Source organism: Halichoerus grypus, chromosome 8 (assembly GCF_964656455.1).
Source record: "Halichoerus grypus chromosome 8, mHalGry1.hap1.1, whole genome shotgun sequence".
Taxonomy (NCBI): Eukaryota; Metazoa; Chordata; class Mammalia; order Carnivora; family Phocidae; genus Halichoerus; species Halichoerus grypus.
Window position 1 is genome coordinate 68107247 of NC_135719.1, and position 15278 is coordinate 68122524.

Consider the following 15278-nt stretch of genomic DNA (forward strand, 5'->3'; position numbering starts at 1 on the left):
CCGGTTTCTCTAGCTCAGCCGTAAGTGCTGTTTCTGTCTGTCGCGCAGCCGTGTCCGGTGCCTGCAGAAGAGGGTTTGTTTTTCTTTTCTGTTCGTTGACGTTTTTGCTGTTCACTCTTTGGAATCACTGAAGTTTCGGGAGTCACCGCCGCTGCCATCAACATGTCGGTCCCAAGCGCACTCATGAAACAACCGCCCATTCAGTCTACGGCTGGGGCCGTCCCGGTTCGCAATGAGAAAGGTACCGTGCTGAGCCTTTTTCCAGTCGGATCTTACCTCTTTTTTCGCCAACATACTCCACACCTACCCCAGCAGACCACCCCAACCCTCCGACCCTTAAGACCCTGCCCCCTAAGTTCTTCGACTTTTCCCATCAAACTCGCACCCGATCGCGTTGCCTGAAGGGGGGGAAACAAAACCCACTTCCATCGCATCTTGTTCCTATTGCCCGTCTCTGCCCTCGCAGCAAGCATCCCTCTTCCCTTGGTCTCCACCGATAAATTAGACTAATATACATAGTGAATGCCTGCTTTTGCAGGGCGTTGTGCGGGGTACAGTCCCTCTTTTGTTATCCATAGCGGTCTGTTTATGCTGCTTTTATAACTCTTATCATTAGTTTATGTGTCTGTCTCCCTCTACTGCATCATAAGTTCATAACGTCCTTGAGACAGGAACCGTGTCTTATTAAACTTTTTATCGCTTTTTTTTTTAAGATTTTATTTATTTACCTGATACAGAAAGAGACAGCGAGAGAGGGAACACAAGGAGAAAAAGTGGGAGAGGGAGAAGCAGGCTTCCCGCCCAGCAGGGAGCCCCCTGCGGGGCTCTATCCCAGGACCCTGGGATCATGACCCGAGCCGAAGGCAGACGCTTAACGACTGAGCCACCCAGGCGCCCCCGTTTTATTGCTTTCATCCAACGCTGTGACTGTATTAAGTTGAATACACACTTGTGTGAGGTAGTGCCCTTAACCTTAAGGAACTCATATTGTAGTAGATGTGAGACATGCAAAAATAGGCACATTTTAAGCAGTGTGCGATTCCTGTCACATAGGTGATATAAACCAAACAATGTGGAAGGACAGACAAGGAATAATCTCTTCAGATTGAGGTAATCAAGGAAAGCTTCTTGAAGAAAGTGGCATATAAATTGATCCTTAAAGGATGAGTAGGATTCCAGTGCAGATAGAAGAAGGAACACTGCCTGTTTGAGGGGTTAGACTAAAGAGTCCCTTTATTCAGGAAAGATTTTGGAAAATAATATGAGCTCTTTTTTTTTAATATACTGTACCTATTCTTGTGCAACTTGCCTTTTTTCTTAAATTCAAGGTGGCTTTTGAGAAGTACCCTTTGATACATATAGAGCTAATTCATTTTAACTACTTATAAATTCCATTGTGTAATTAAACCACAGTTTATTCCCTACTAAGGAACAGTTAATTGTTGTGTTGTTTTTTTCTATTATAAACAGTGCTGTAGTTGTCCTTTTTTTTTAAAGTAATCTTTATGCCGAACGTGGTCTCAAACACATGACCCCGAGATCGAGTCACATGCTCCACCAACTGAGCCAGCCAGGCACCCCCTGTAGTTGTCATTCTTAAATGTCTCTTCAGTGCACTGTGTAAGAATTTCTCTAGGGTAGACTCCTAAAAGTTCATCAACCTAACTAGCTATTTCCACTTGCTCTCCACAATGGGTTGTGAGAGCATTAAGGGTTTGTATTTTCCCATATATTCATCTGCACACTTGGTTGTATCAGATTTTTAAATTTTGCCCAATCTAATTATGAAATATTTTAATTTGCATTTCCCTGATTACTAGTGAGACTAAGCATTTTCATGCATTTATCAGCTCTCTAGGTTTTCTGTTCTCTGAATTACCTGTTTTTGTCATTTACCTGTTTTCTTTGTTTTTCTTCATCCCAAATCTGTCCTATCTTTTTCCTGTTTTGTTTTGTTTTTTTGGCTTGTCTTTTCACTTTAATTGTGGAGTTTTCCGTTTCATAGGCATTTTTAATTTTAGTGTTATCAGATTTATCAATTTTATCTTTTATAGCTTGTGTTGTTTTGTATACTGTGTAAGAAATCCTTGCCTATACTAAGATCATAGATATTCAGATTATAATTATTTTCTATCATCTAAGTGTTTGTATATACTAAATAGGATTAAATACACAATTGTGCAAGACACATCTAATTTAAGGAGCTTATAATCCAGTAGGAATGTAAGTGTTTAAGATGTGTTTTCCACACATGGGCCTTTAATCCATCTGGAATTTTGTGTGTGTGTGGCATCAGAGATCTAATTTTACTGTTTACCTTATGGTTAACCAGTTGTCCCTACTGTTCCATTGTTTGACTAGCCCATCCATTCTCCACTGCTTTTTTTTTTTTAAGATTTTATTTATTTATTTTTATTTTATTTAAGATTTTATTTATTCATTTGACGGGGGATGGGGCACAAGCAGGGGGAGCAGCAGGCAGAGGGAGAGGGAGAAGCAGGCTCCCCGCTGAGCAGGGCAGAGCTCCATCCCAGGACCCTGGGATCATGACCTAAGCCGAAGGCAGACACTTAACCAACCCAGACGTCCCAAGACTTTTTTTTTTTTTTTTGAGATTTTATTTATTTTTTTTTTTAATATTTATTTATTTATTAGAGAGAGAGCAGAGAGCATAAGCAGGGAGGAGGGGGGAGAGGGAGAAGCAGACTCCCTGCTGAGCATCAGGGAGTCCGATGCAGGGCTCAATCCCAGGACCCCGGGATTATGACTTAAACCAAAGGCAGATGCTTAACTGACTGAGCCACCCATGTGCCCCAAGATTTTATTTATTTATTTGAGCAAGAGGGAGAGGAAAAAGCAGACTCCCTGCTGAACAGGGAGCCTGACACTGGATCCCAGGACCCTGAGATCATGACCTGAGCTGAAGGCAGACTCTCAATCGACTGAGCCACCCAGGTGCCCTGAGACTTTATTTTTTTAGAGCAGTTTTAGATTCACATTTCCCATATACCCTTTGCCCCCGCACATGCATAGTCTCCTCCATTATCAGCATCCCCCACCAGAGTGATACATTTGTTGCAATTGATGAAACTACATTAACACATCATAATCACCCAAAGTTTACATTAAGGTTCACTCTTGGCATTGTGTATTCTATGGGTTTAGACAAATGTATAATGACATATATCCATTATTATGGTATCACACAGTATTTTCATTGCACTGAGACTCCTCTGTGCCCTGCCTATTCATCCCTCCCCCAACCCAACCCTTGGCAACCACTGATCTTTTTACTATCTCCATAGTTTTGCCTTTTCCAAAATGTCATGTATTTGGCATCATACAGTGTATAACTTTTTCATATTGGCTTCTTTCACTTAGTAATATGTATGTAAATTTTCTCTGTGTCTTATTATGGCTTGATAGCTCATTTCTGATTGGCGCTGAATAATACTCCATCGTCTAGACATACCATAGTTAGTTCATTCACCTAGCGGGGGACATCTTGGTTCCTTCCAAGTTTTGGCAGTTATGAACAAAGCTGAAATAAATATCAGTGTGCAAGTTTTTGTGTGGACCTTAGTTTTCAACACTGTTAGGTAAATACCAAGGAATGCAGTTGCTGGATCATATGGTAAGAGTATGATTAGTTTTATAAGAAACCACCAAACTGTCTTCCAAAGTGGCTGTGCCATTTTGCATTCCCACCAGTAACAAATGAGAGTTCTTGTTAGTCCACATTCTCGCCAGCATTTGGTGTTGTCAGAGCTCTGTAATTTGGTTATTCTAATATATGTGCAGTGGTATCTCATTTTATTTTGCATTTCCCTGACAACATATGATTTGAAGCAAATATGCTTATTTGCCATCTGTGTATCTTCTTTGGTGAGGTGTGTTAAATTCTTCAGCCTCCCCTTGTTCTTCAGAATTGTCTTGGTTCTTTTTGGCCTCTTATTCTTCCATGTGATTTTAGAATCAGCCTGGGGACAACTATTAATGGAACTGCATTAAAATTATAGGTCGTGCATTTATTGATTAACTTGGGCACAGTTGCCATCTTCTCATACTTGAATATGATATATTTCTCCATTCATTTAGATCTTTTGTATCTTCCAATATAATTATATATTTTTCCTCTGAAAAGCCTTGTACATCATTTGTTGAATTTATTCCTTGGTATCTTGTAGATTAGTTACCATTGTAAATAGTATTTTTAAACTTTATTTTCTAATTTATGTAGCTAATGTACAGGTACACTTATTTTTTTTTAAAGATTTTATTTATTTATTTGACAGAGAGACACAGCCAGAGAGGGAACACAAGCAGGGGGAGTGGGAGAGGGAGAAGCAGGCTTCCCACGGAGCAGGGAGCCCGATGCGGGGCTCGATCCCAGGACCCTGGGATCATGACCCGAGCCAAAGGCAGACGCTTAAGTACTGAGCCACCCAGGAGCCCCCCCCTTTTTTTTAAACGGGTACACTTATTTTTATATAGCATTTATTTAGTATTCTAAATAAATAGCTTGCCTGTTTGTTTTCTTGTATTTTCTACATAGATAATCATAGTCTGCAAATTATGACAGTTTCTTCTTCCTTTTTAGTCCTTTTATCTCTTTTTCTTTTCTTTTTTTTTTTTTTAAGATTTTATTTATTTGAGAGAGAGAAAACAAGCGAGGTAGATGGGGAAAGGGAGAAGGAGAAGCAGACTCCCTGCTGAGCAGGGAGCATGACTTGGGGCTGGATCCCAGGACCCTGAGATCATGACCTGAGCCGAAGGCAGATGCTTAACCGACTTAGTCACCCAGGCACCCCTTTCTCCTTTTTCTTATTGTCCTAATTAGAACCATAATAAAATGTTGACTAGAAGGTGTGATAGGGACAACATAAAGATGCCCACTGGTTTTTAAAGGAATGCTTCTAATAGTTTATCATTAAGCATAATGATTATTGTATCTGTTGTTAAGATTATGTGACTTTAAATATATAAACTTTAGGGATGCCTGGGTGGCTCAGTCCTTAAGCATCTGCCTTCGGCTCAGGTCATGATCCCAGGGTCCTGGGATCGAGCCCCACATCGGGCTCTCTGCTCAGCGGGAAGCCTACTTCTCCCTCTCGCTGTCTCTCTCTCTGTCAAATAAATAAATAAAATATTAAAAAAAAAAAATATATATATATATATAAACTTTAAATAGTATATTACATTTGGGGCGCCTGGGTGGCTCAGATGGTTAAGCGTCTGCCTTCGGCTCAGGTCATGATCCCAGGGTCCTGGGATCGAGTCCCGCATTGGGCTCCCTGCTAGGCGGGGAGCCTGCTTCTCCCTCTGCCTCTGCCTCTCTCTCTCTGACTTTCATGAATAAATAAATAAAAAAACATTTAAAAAAAAATAAATAAATAGTATATTACGTTTGACCCCATTAATTTTCTAAGCTTAAGCTGTTCTTGTGGTCCCAAGCTAAATCCTTTGAAGTCATGATGGCTTAGAATTTTTTTGTTAGCTTTTACATTGCTGGAATAAATTTGCTATTATATTATTTAGTACTTTTTAATGTATGTTTATGAAGAGAAATTCACGTAAAGTTTTCCTTTGAACTGTCCAGTTTGGTTATCAAAATTATATCCATCTTATAAAATGTTTTGGTCAGTTTTCACTTTATTCGCAGGAATTGCTACTATTTGTAAAAGAGATGTTATCTTGGGGCGCCTGTGTGGCTCAGTCGGTTAAGCAGTTAAGCATCTGCCTTCAGCTCAGGTCATGATCCCAGGGTCCTCACCAGGGAGCCTACTTCTCCCTCTGCCTCTGCCCCTCTCTCTCTCTCTCACTTGCTCTCTCTCTCAAATAAACAAAATCTTTAAAAAAAGAGGGGCGCCTGGGTGGCTCAGTTGGCTAAGCATCTGCCTTTGGCTCAGGTCATGATCCCAGGGTCCTGGGATGGAGCCCCACGTCGGGCTCCCTGCTCAGCGGGGAGCCTGCTTCTCCCTCTCCCTCTGCCCCCCACTTGTTCTTGCTCTCTCTAGTGCTCTCTGTCAAATAAATAAATAAAATCTTTAAAAAAAGAGAGAGACGTTATCTTGCAGGTTTGATAGCACATATGCTAAAAGAAAAGGTAGAAATAGGTAAGATTAGAATCTTGAGTTATATGGTGATATAAAGGCTGCCATGGAAAATTCCAGGTGAACTAAAAAAGGGATTGAGCAACATTTTAATTTTCTGTTCCCACTTAAGTCACCCTTATGTGCTGGACACTGTTACAAATAATTCCCTTAAGGATATAATTGAGGTGGAATAGCATGAATTTGTGATGGATGTAATCGTCTGCCTGTCTGGGGGGAATTTTTTCTATTGTTTCACCGCCTTTTTCCACTTCATTGTATTCAAGCTCACCTTCTTTATCATTAGTGTTGGTAGTCACAAGAATGTTTTCCCATGACTTGGTCTTGGCAGGAAAACACCATTAGATGAATAGATGGTTGGATAGCGGCTCTCTTCTTCTCCTGCTTGAACTCTTGCTTACCAGGAATATAGGGCTCTACCTGCAAAGGCAGAGGTTGAAAGACATTGGGAAAAAGGCTACTGAAACATAATAAGTTATCTTTATCACCCAGGTGAGATTTCGATGGAGAAAGTGAAGGTAAAACGTTATGTGTCGGGAAAGAGGCCAGACTATGCCCCTATGGAGTCCTCAGATGAGGAGGATGAAGAATTTCAGTTCATTAAGAAAGCCAAAGAACAAGAAGCAGAGCCTGAGGAACAGGAGGAGGATTCATCCAGTGACCCTCGACTGCGGCGTTTGCAGAACCGTATTAGTGAAGATGTGGAAGAGAGGTAAGGACTAGGGTTATGTTTCCCTGGACCTAAACCCCCACAGGTTAGTTAATAACAACAATAACAGCTAATATTTGCACAGTACTCACTATGTGCCAGTCTCTGTTCCAAGTATTTACTAATTCTTGTAATCCACCCAATAACCTTATGAGGTATGTATTATTATCCCAGTTTACAAATGAGGAAACTGAGGCACCAAGGGATCAGGAAAATAACATGACCAAAGGTATACAACCAGCAAGTGGCAGCCAGTAAACAGCAGGTTACCTCTGGTCCAAAGACCCTAACTAACTCACTAAGGGAGAAGAAAACACAAACCATTGGTTGGTTTGTTGGGGGGTGGGGGGGTCTTAAAATTTGAGAAATTGATTTAATTCACTCACTTATCCTAAAGGCTAATGAGGGGAAATGACACCAATGAAGTAGGAAAAAAGGCCTGATGAATGAATGGTCTCAGGTAGGAAAGGGAGCCTCCCAATGAAGGATTTCGTATGTTGTGTGTTGACTGAGACATTACCTTACAAAGTAGACCAGAGATCCCAAACTTTAACAGTTCATATTGTCCCAGGAATTTTCTCAGGGAGCCCCTAGGCCTATACAGTTCTGTTTATTAAGTAGTTAGATCCAAATAATTCAATAAATAGTCATGTCTTAACATTTAAAGCCATCTGAAAAATATAATATGCATAAAAGAAAAAACATTTTTATTTCATTCTTACATAACCATAATTACTTATTAGTGGGATTTGTGTGCCTCTTGGACACTGACTACTTCTCAAACCTTAGAATCAGACTGGCACTGTCACTCATTTCCTGTTCCATATTGATCTGCATGCAGTACTTGCTTTTTATACAGCCACCAAAAATCCAATTTCACAAAGATACAATGTCACTGTGCACCCATATGTTTATTGCAGTGCCTCATGATGCCTCAGCTTACATTTAATGTTTTAGGTCCAACTTGACTATTTGCCCTGACACTTTGAATTATTTTCTTTTGTCTGCACCTCAGTTTCCCCCTCTCAAGACTTCAGTATTAATAAAAGCAAACATAACCTCCAGGTGCTCTACAACTAAGGAAATGTGGCTGATGCTCTTTCATTTTTGTGATATTGGTGTTACACTTGAAGATGCTGTTTTTCAGATTGGCTCGACATCGGAAAATAGTGGAACCTGAAGTGGTAGGAGAAAGTGACTCAGAAGTGGAAGGAGATGCGTGGCGCATGGAACGAGAAGACAGCAGTGAAGAAGAGGAGGAAGAAATTGATGATGAGGTATAAAAAAGGAAAATGGGAAGTTCTTTCTAGGCCCAAGAAAAAGTTGGGGCCTGTTCTCCTTTGTCGAGGTCCCAAAGGCAACAAGCTTGCTGCTTTTGGCAGAACTCTGATCCAGGGTTCCCTATTTGTTGGAGATAGAATTGAAAATAAAATGATGTAAGTTGTATTTACTCATATCAGAATTTGTTAAACGTGATGAGGGGAAATAAAAAGCTTCCTTAGAGCACAGGTCATTGGGCTGACTGACTTGGACATGTGACTTGATAGGAAATAGAGCGGCGCCGTGGCATGATGCGTCAGCGAGCACAGGAGAGAAAAAATGAAGAGATGGAAGTCATGGAGGTGGAAGATGAGGGACGTTCTGGGGAAGAGTCAGAATCAGAATCTGAGTATGAAGAATACACAGACAGTGAAGATGAGATGGAGCCTCGCCTTAAACCTGTCTTCATTCGAAAGTAAGTATCTCACAAAACAGGCCTGAATCCACATAGTTACTACTTTCCTGGTCTGAGGATAGAAGCCTCTTTTCTATCTCTTGCTCTTCTGAAATGTCAGCACTGAGTGAAAGTCTTCTGCCCACTTCCCTACCTGTGCAGAATATTTGCTGAGGAATATCATGATGTTAACAGAGAGCCTGAGTTTGTTTTCACATCTCCCTTTCCAGTTAAAGAGCACATAATCTGCCCACGGACCTATAAAGCACAAAATTAAACTTGAAGAGTGAATTCCTAATCCTTTCCTAAGGACGAGAAATCCTACTACTTACAGTCCAGCAGGTTCTTGCTATTCAGGCAGTTCTCACAGATGGATGGAGTTTTAATGCTCTGAATACCTGGGGTGACTCCCAATTTTGGCTCTTTGCAAAAAAAAAAAAAAAAAAAAAAGAGCCAGCAATTGTTGGGCTTTGTCTGATTTGGATGGGACTTGAGTTAGAGGACAAAGAGGTCCACTCTGAGGGCTTTGGGCAATTAACAGGACTTCTGTGCTGCAGGAAGGACCGAGTAACAGTTCAAGAACGTGAGGCTGAAGCATTGAAACAGAAGGAGCTGGAGCAGGAAGCAAAACGCATGGCTGAAGAGAGGCGCAAGTATACACTCAAGGTACTGGGAGTGGCTGTGAGGATTGCATGCAAGGAGGAGTGTACTTAGGTTTGTCTGAGGAAAATAAGGAAATCCAACAGGTGAATTGTTCTCCTTACCCAGATTGTAGAAGAGGAGACCAAGAAAGAGCTGGAGGAGAACAAGCGATCCCTGGCTGCACTGGATGCTCTCAATACTGATGATGAAAATGATGAGGAAGAATATGAGGCATGGAAAGTTCGGGAGCTGAAGAGAATCAAGAGGGACAGAGAAGATCGAGAAGCGTGAGTAATAAGATGGACCTAGAGTTTAATATCAGTAATGGGATGGGTTCCTAGTGGGGTAGGAGTGAGGTTCAACACCAACTATGAGTTCCATTCCAGCTTTCTTTATGGTTCCTGCAGCTGAGTGAGTTTTCCATAATTGGAATGTGGCTTATTACAATGAAATCAGGGAAAAGAAACACTTTGTCAGTGTTTCTCTGTGATAGAGTGCCAGCTGATACTCCCTGTAGTTTTCTAGTAGACACGCAGACATTATTCACTGTTATCAGTTATCTGTTCTTGCATAAAAACCCAGTTCAAAATTTGGTGACTTGAAACAACTGATTATTCCTCACAGTGTTCGAGTTCGCTAAGCAGTTCCTCTGCTGGTTTTACCTGGGCTCTCTCATGCAGTTGCATCCAGCTAGAGGATTGGCTGGGCTAGAGTGTCCAAAATGGGTTCATTCACATGTCCAGTAGTTAATGCTAGACTGCCTTACTTCTTCAGTGGGCTAGACTGGATTTCTTACGTAACAGTCTCATGGCAGTATTCCAAGAGGGCAAAAGTGGAAACTGGCAAGGTCTTTTAAGGCTCACATGTCATTTCTGCAAAGGGGCATGCATACTCTGGGGGGGAGAATTTGTGGCCTTAAAATAATCTGCCACAGTCACTATTGTTAGAGCAGAATAATTTCTGAGCTGCATCACCCATTCTTGAAAATTACTAGCAGTGAGAGGGTAATCCCAGATTACAAAGGGAAACCATCAGTAGAAAACTCTGTCCTCAGCCTGCATTTTCTAAGATTTTTATCCTGGGTTTCAAGGAGTCCATGTACCCTTTAAAATTATATACAAAATTACATATATTTTATTTTTCTGGAGAAAGGGGATCTTTGGCCCCCCTCCCCCAAAAAGGGTTAGTCCCTGCAATCTAATTAATGATGGTAACCCTTGGTTTGAGACATGTAAATACATATACAATTACTTTAAAAATACCAATAAAATCTGAACATGGTTATGTTAAATTCTGATATTTTTTAAAGCCAAGTAGGCTTTTTAAGGAAGGGGAATTACTAATATTGCAAAATCAAGCAGTAATAGTATGTCTGAACCTTATAAAGGCTAGAATAAACTTCTGGAAGTTTGCAATAATGAAGACCACCTCACCCTTTTTATTTGTTGGGCTCCTGATCTTAATTCCTAACAGGCAGTAGCTAGAATTAAAGAAAGTGAATAATGCTTGAAAGGAGGTGAGACTGCATTGTGTTCAGATAATTTGAGTCTCTCTGAAGCTGGAATGATACTAATAAATAATTTTGTTCTCTGCACAGGCTTGAGAAGGAGAAGGCAGAAATTGAACGAATGCGAAATCTGACTGAGGAAGAGAGGCGAGCTGAGCTTCGGGCAAATGGCAAAGTCATTACCAACAAAGCTGTTAAGGGCAAATATAAGTTCTTACAGAAGTATTATCACCGGGGTGCCTTCTTCATGGTAAGTGAAAAGGGAATGAGCTGTAGAAGTAACTCAGAACTTTTGAGTTCTTTTCTCCCCCCAAGAATAAACTGTCCTAGGATGTTACTTCTACTTGCCAATGATCAGTTTTCTCATTTGCTTTTTGCCTCTGAAGATATAAACCCAATAGGAAAAAGCACTGGCAACAGGATTTTACCGGTAGCAGCAACTGTTCTCTCTTTTGGCCCCAGCTCTTGGGAGGAAATGGTGTAACAGAAGAACTAAGGAACTAAAAATAGACAGTGAACTATATAGATAGATAAGATCATTTAAATCCCCAAAATTAATTAGATGTTACTATTCATAGCAGAGTAAGAAGTTTTGCTTATGCAAATATTTGGGAGGCAGAAATTTAATTCACTTCATTCTGAGCTGACAGAAAGTGACTAAGCCTAACTAACCAAAAAAAATGGTTTATTATCTAACCATTATGTGTAATACCATCAAAATTTTGTTCTTCATATAAAGACCAAGGTCAAAATAGCAATCTGTTAACCCTGTATAAAGTGATGAGGACTTCTTCCAAATTATTTAGATGATACCAGTGATAATTTGTTAATGGAGAGATGTCAGGAAAGGGAAGCGAAGAATTGATTGCATTTATTACTGTAATAGCATGTGGTTTGTTAAATTACTACCTGATGCTATCCAAGTTTGAATCAAAAAGTAGACTCGTTTTTTTCAAATGCTATATCAAACCCTAAAAATCCCTACTGCAGCTAGATTCCTGCCTTTCATTGTAGATACCAGTAAAATCTAAACTTCAGTGAAGGGTTCCTTATTCCCCTCCAAAATCAGTTTCAGTCTACTCAGCCGGAAATGTTTGCTTATTATATAGTGTCCTAGCTCATGCAGTTTTCTAGATTGGAGTCATTGGAGATTATGAATTATTTCTTTACTGCTTTAAGATCATTAAGTATCATTGCTTATACATTTGAGCAGCTTTAATAAGCTTCTGAGAGAAGCAGTGCATTGCTGGCTAAGATACATAAGGAAAGGTTTATGTAAAAGTCTTTTGGTGCACGTACTCCGTGAACTCTCCTCATCTGGATAAGGAGAGTGAAGATAAAATATTTTGAGATTAAATGAGGGACTCAGCCTCTAACAAGGAGAAAAGTAGATCTCACAAAAACTGTCTTACCTTTAAAGCCTTTCTGTAGCTGAAGAGAATACTCCAAAAGTGTGTTTGGTTGAAGGACTCAGCTGTTCCACAAAGCTTTCCTTAATCAAAATGGTACTGTTTTAATTCCTTCACATGTATAATTTGTATCATAACATTATAGTTTTACTAATATGTTGATTTGTAACTTCTCTATAATTTTTTTATATATAGTTTATTAAGTAAATAACCTTTTGAGCATTTACTGTGTAGAGGGCACTCCTGGTTTTTGGTTTGAGGGGGGTGGTTTAAAGATTTATTTATTTTAGAGAGAGAAAGCATGAGCAGGAGGGGCAGAGGGAGAGGGAGAAAGAACCTCAAGCAGACTCCGCACTGAGTGCATAGCCCGATGTGGGGCTGTCTCACAACCCTGAGATCATGACCTGAGCCAAAACCCAGAGTCAGACACCTAACTAACTGCGACCCAGGCACCCATTTTTTGTTTTAAGTGGGCTCCATGCAGAGCCCAATGTAGGGCTTCAACTCACAACCCTGAGAGTTGCATGGTCTAGGGGCACCTGGGTGGCTTAGTCGGTTGAGTGTCCAACTCTTGATTTCAGCTCAGGTCATGATCGAGTGAGATCGAGTCCCATGTTGGGCTCTCCTCTGGATGTGGAGCCTGCTTGGGATTCTCTCTCTCCCTCTCCCTCTTCCTCTTCCTCTGCTCTTCCCTACTCCCTGCCTCTATCTCCCTCTCTTAAAAAAAAAAAAAAAAAGTTGCATGGTCTACCAGTTGAGCCAACCAGGAGCCCCAAGAACACTACTGTTTGACACTGCTACAGGATATAAAATTATTGCCCTCATATGGCTTACAACCTAAAAATGGGGCTAAGGCAAACATATACTATACTATGACATAAAGACGAGTGAAAATACTGTGGGATTTCTGAAGAGGGAGATGTTTTACTTTGTAGGAGATGGAGAGGGATAACATGAAGGAGGGCACATTTAAGATGTGTAGACTTGGGCGCCTGGGTGGCTCAGTTGGTTAAGCAACTGCCTTCGGCTCAGGTCATGATCCTGGAGTCCCGGGATCGAGTCCCACATCGGACTCCCTGCTCGGCGGGGAGTCTGCTTCTCCCTCTGACCCTCCTCCCTCTCATGTTCACTGTCTCTCATTCTCTCTCTCTCAAATAAATAAATAAAATCTTAAAAAAAAAAAAAAAAAGATGTGTAGACTTGCTGACTCCAGTAGTAGACATTCCATGTGAAGGGACTAGGAGTGGAGGCAAAAAGCATCATCTGTAAAGGGAGTTGGCAAGGAGAGGTAGATTATAGCTATATGTTATTTGGCCTTGACTACTATAGAGGAGTTGTGCTTATTTAACAAAACAGAATCACTGGAAGTTTTTGAGCAAGGCAAAGGTATGAGGGTGTGTTTTAGAAACATTAGCCTAGTGGCACTGTGTAAGGTTGATTCTAGGGAAAAACTATAATAACCCAGGGAATTAGAATTTATAAGTGGCAACTCATTATGCACAAAGTTTACATAAATTTTGAACCTGAGTAATTGAGAAAATGTTGGTCCTATTAACAGAAGAAGTTAAATCAGGAAGAGCCTGGTTTGAAAAGGTTAGGGAAATGATTTTCACTTTAGGTATGAGTCTGAAGTCCCAACAGAATATCCAAGCTAAGCTATATAATGGGCAGTAGAAAATTCAGAATGAGATTTCAGAGGCTTCTATAGAGTTGAAGTCATATGACTGAATGAACATATTGAGTACAGAGAGAATACAGCCAACCTTCAGGAAACATCCACATTTAGGAAGAAAAAAGACAATACAAAGAGAGAAAGGAGTATCATCTCAACTAGATGTAAGCTCATGAATAGGTTCAGTACCCTCATTCTTTGTATCCCTTGTCGTAGAGGTTAATAAATTAGTGGTTTGAATATATAGGCAATAAAAACCACAAGATTGATAATACTTTTTTTACAGGATGAGGATGAAGAAGTATACAAGAGAGATTTCAGTGCACCTACCCTGGAGGATCATTTCAACAAAACCATTCTTCCCAAAGTCATGCAGGTATGGGGTACCTTAAGAACATGAGAGAGAAAAGTTATGTATTGAGGACTTGATGTTTGGTGGTATAACTCATAATCTATCCTTCCTTGATCAGGTCAAGAACTTCGGGCGCTCTGGTCGCACCAAGTACACCCACCTTGTGGATCAGGACACCACCTCTTTTGACTCAGCATGGGGCCAAGAGAGTGCCCAGAACACAAAGTTCTTTAAACAAAAGGCAGCTGGGGTACGAGATGTATTTGAACGGCCATCTGCCAAGAAGCGGAAAACTACTTAAGAGTTCAACTACTTCCAGCTGGTGAGACACAAGGGACTGTCTCAGCATCTGGTCCTTGATTTGCTTTTACCATTATTTACATGGCCCCTGTATCCAGCCTATTGGACCTACTGCCATACTTGTGACACTGGGCAATCCAGTCTTGAAGGTGCTTTGTGAGGTTTGGACTCATGCTGAGAAACCCACAGAAAAGCACTATCCAGGTAGGATCAGAGGCTCCCCACTTAAAACCATTTCTGCGAAATCTTATGTTTCATCACTGGTCTGCTTCCCAGATTCACTTGGGACTATTCCAGGTTTCTTTTTCCAGCCTCTTAGCTTGGGTTAGAAACAAGGGCATGTAAGTGGACAACGCTACCTTACAGTAAATCTCAGCTCACAGATATCTGTTTTGCATTTTTGGTTGGAGTCAGTTTTTCTATGTGAACATATTTTTTGATCCATTTATGTGTGTGTCAAGAAATAAAAGAATCATACACCAAGGGCGCCTGGGTGGCTCAATCAGTTAAGCGTCCGACTCTTGGTTTCAGCTCAGGTCATGATCTCGTGGTCGTGGGATCAAGCCCCACATTGAGCTCCGTGCTCAGCTCAGAGTCGGCTTCAGATTCTCTCTCCCTCTGTGCCTGCGCCCTGCTCTCTCTCATAAATAATCTTTTAAAAAAAGAATCCTACACCAAGAGGTTTCTTTTGATACTGGAAATAAAATGGGCAGGCTGACAAGAATCTTCCTATGAAATGAAAGACCACAGAGAATTGTTGGGCAAAGAGTGTTTCACATTCTGATCATCACCTTTGATCTCAGAAATTAAGATGCTGGACAGGCTATATTCTAAGTGGCACCCAGATTTACTCCATGAGC

The 15278-nt window shown here is 40.7% G+C and overlaps 1 protein-coding gene and 1 long non-coding RNA gene across 2 annotated transcripts; one reads left to right on the plus strand and one right to left on the minus strand.

Moving 5' to 3' along the window:
- The first annotated feature begins 8 nt into the window (after positions 1-8).
- MFAP1 (microfibril associated protein 1) lies at positions 9-14902 on the plus strand. Its single transcript, XM_036119987.2, has 9 exons — positions 9-241; positions 6606-6825; positions 7970-8099; positions 8370-8557; positions 9094-9202; positions 9305-9465; positions 10776-10935; positions 14053-14142; positions 14237-14902. Exons 1-9 carry the CDS (start codon positions 163-165, stop codon positions 14417-14419), a joined length of 1320 nt encoding a protein of 439 aa, XP_035975880.1. The 5' UTR covers positions 9-162; the 3' UTR covers positions 14420-14902.
- LOC144382894 (uncharacterized) lies at positions 6187-12231 on the minus strand. Its single transcript, XR_013450480.1, has 2 exons — positions 12098-12231; positions 6187-6533 (listed from the first exon to the last, which is right to left on the minus strand). It is a non-coding gene; the product is annotated as an uncharacterized LOC144382894 (long non-coding RNA).
- Positions 14903-15278: the final 376 nt, after the last annotated feature.

Excerpts from the sequence above, each read along its gene's own strand:
- MFAP1 (XM_036119987.2), top strand. The coding sequence starts at position 163 with ATGTCGGTCCCAAGCGCACTCATGAAACAACCGCCCATTCAGTCTACG. Across the intron at positions 242-6,605 it reads CCCGGTTCGCAATGAGAAAG|GTGAGATTTCGATGGAGAAA; the intron begins GTACCGTGCTGA and ends TTTATCACCCAG. Across the intron at positions 8,100-8,369 it reads AGGAAGAAATTGATGATGAG|GAAATAGAGCGGCGCCGTGG; the intron begins GTATAAAAAAGG and ends GTGACTTGATAG.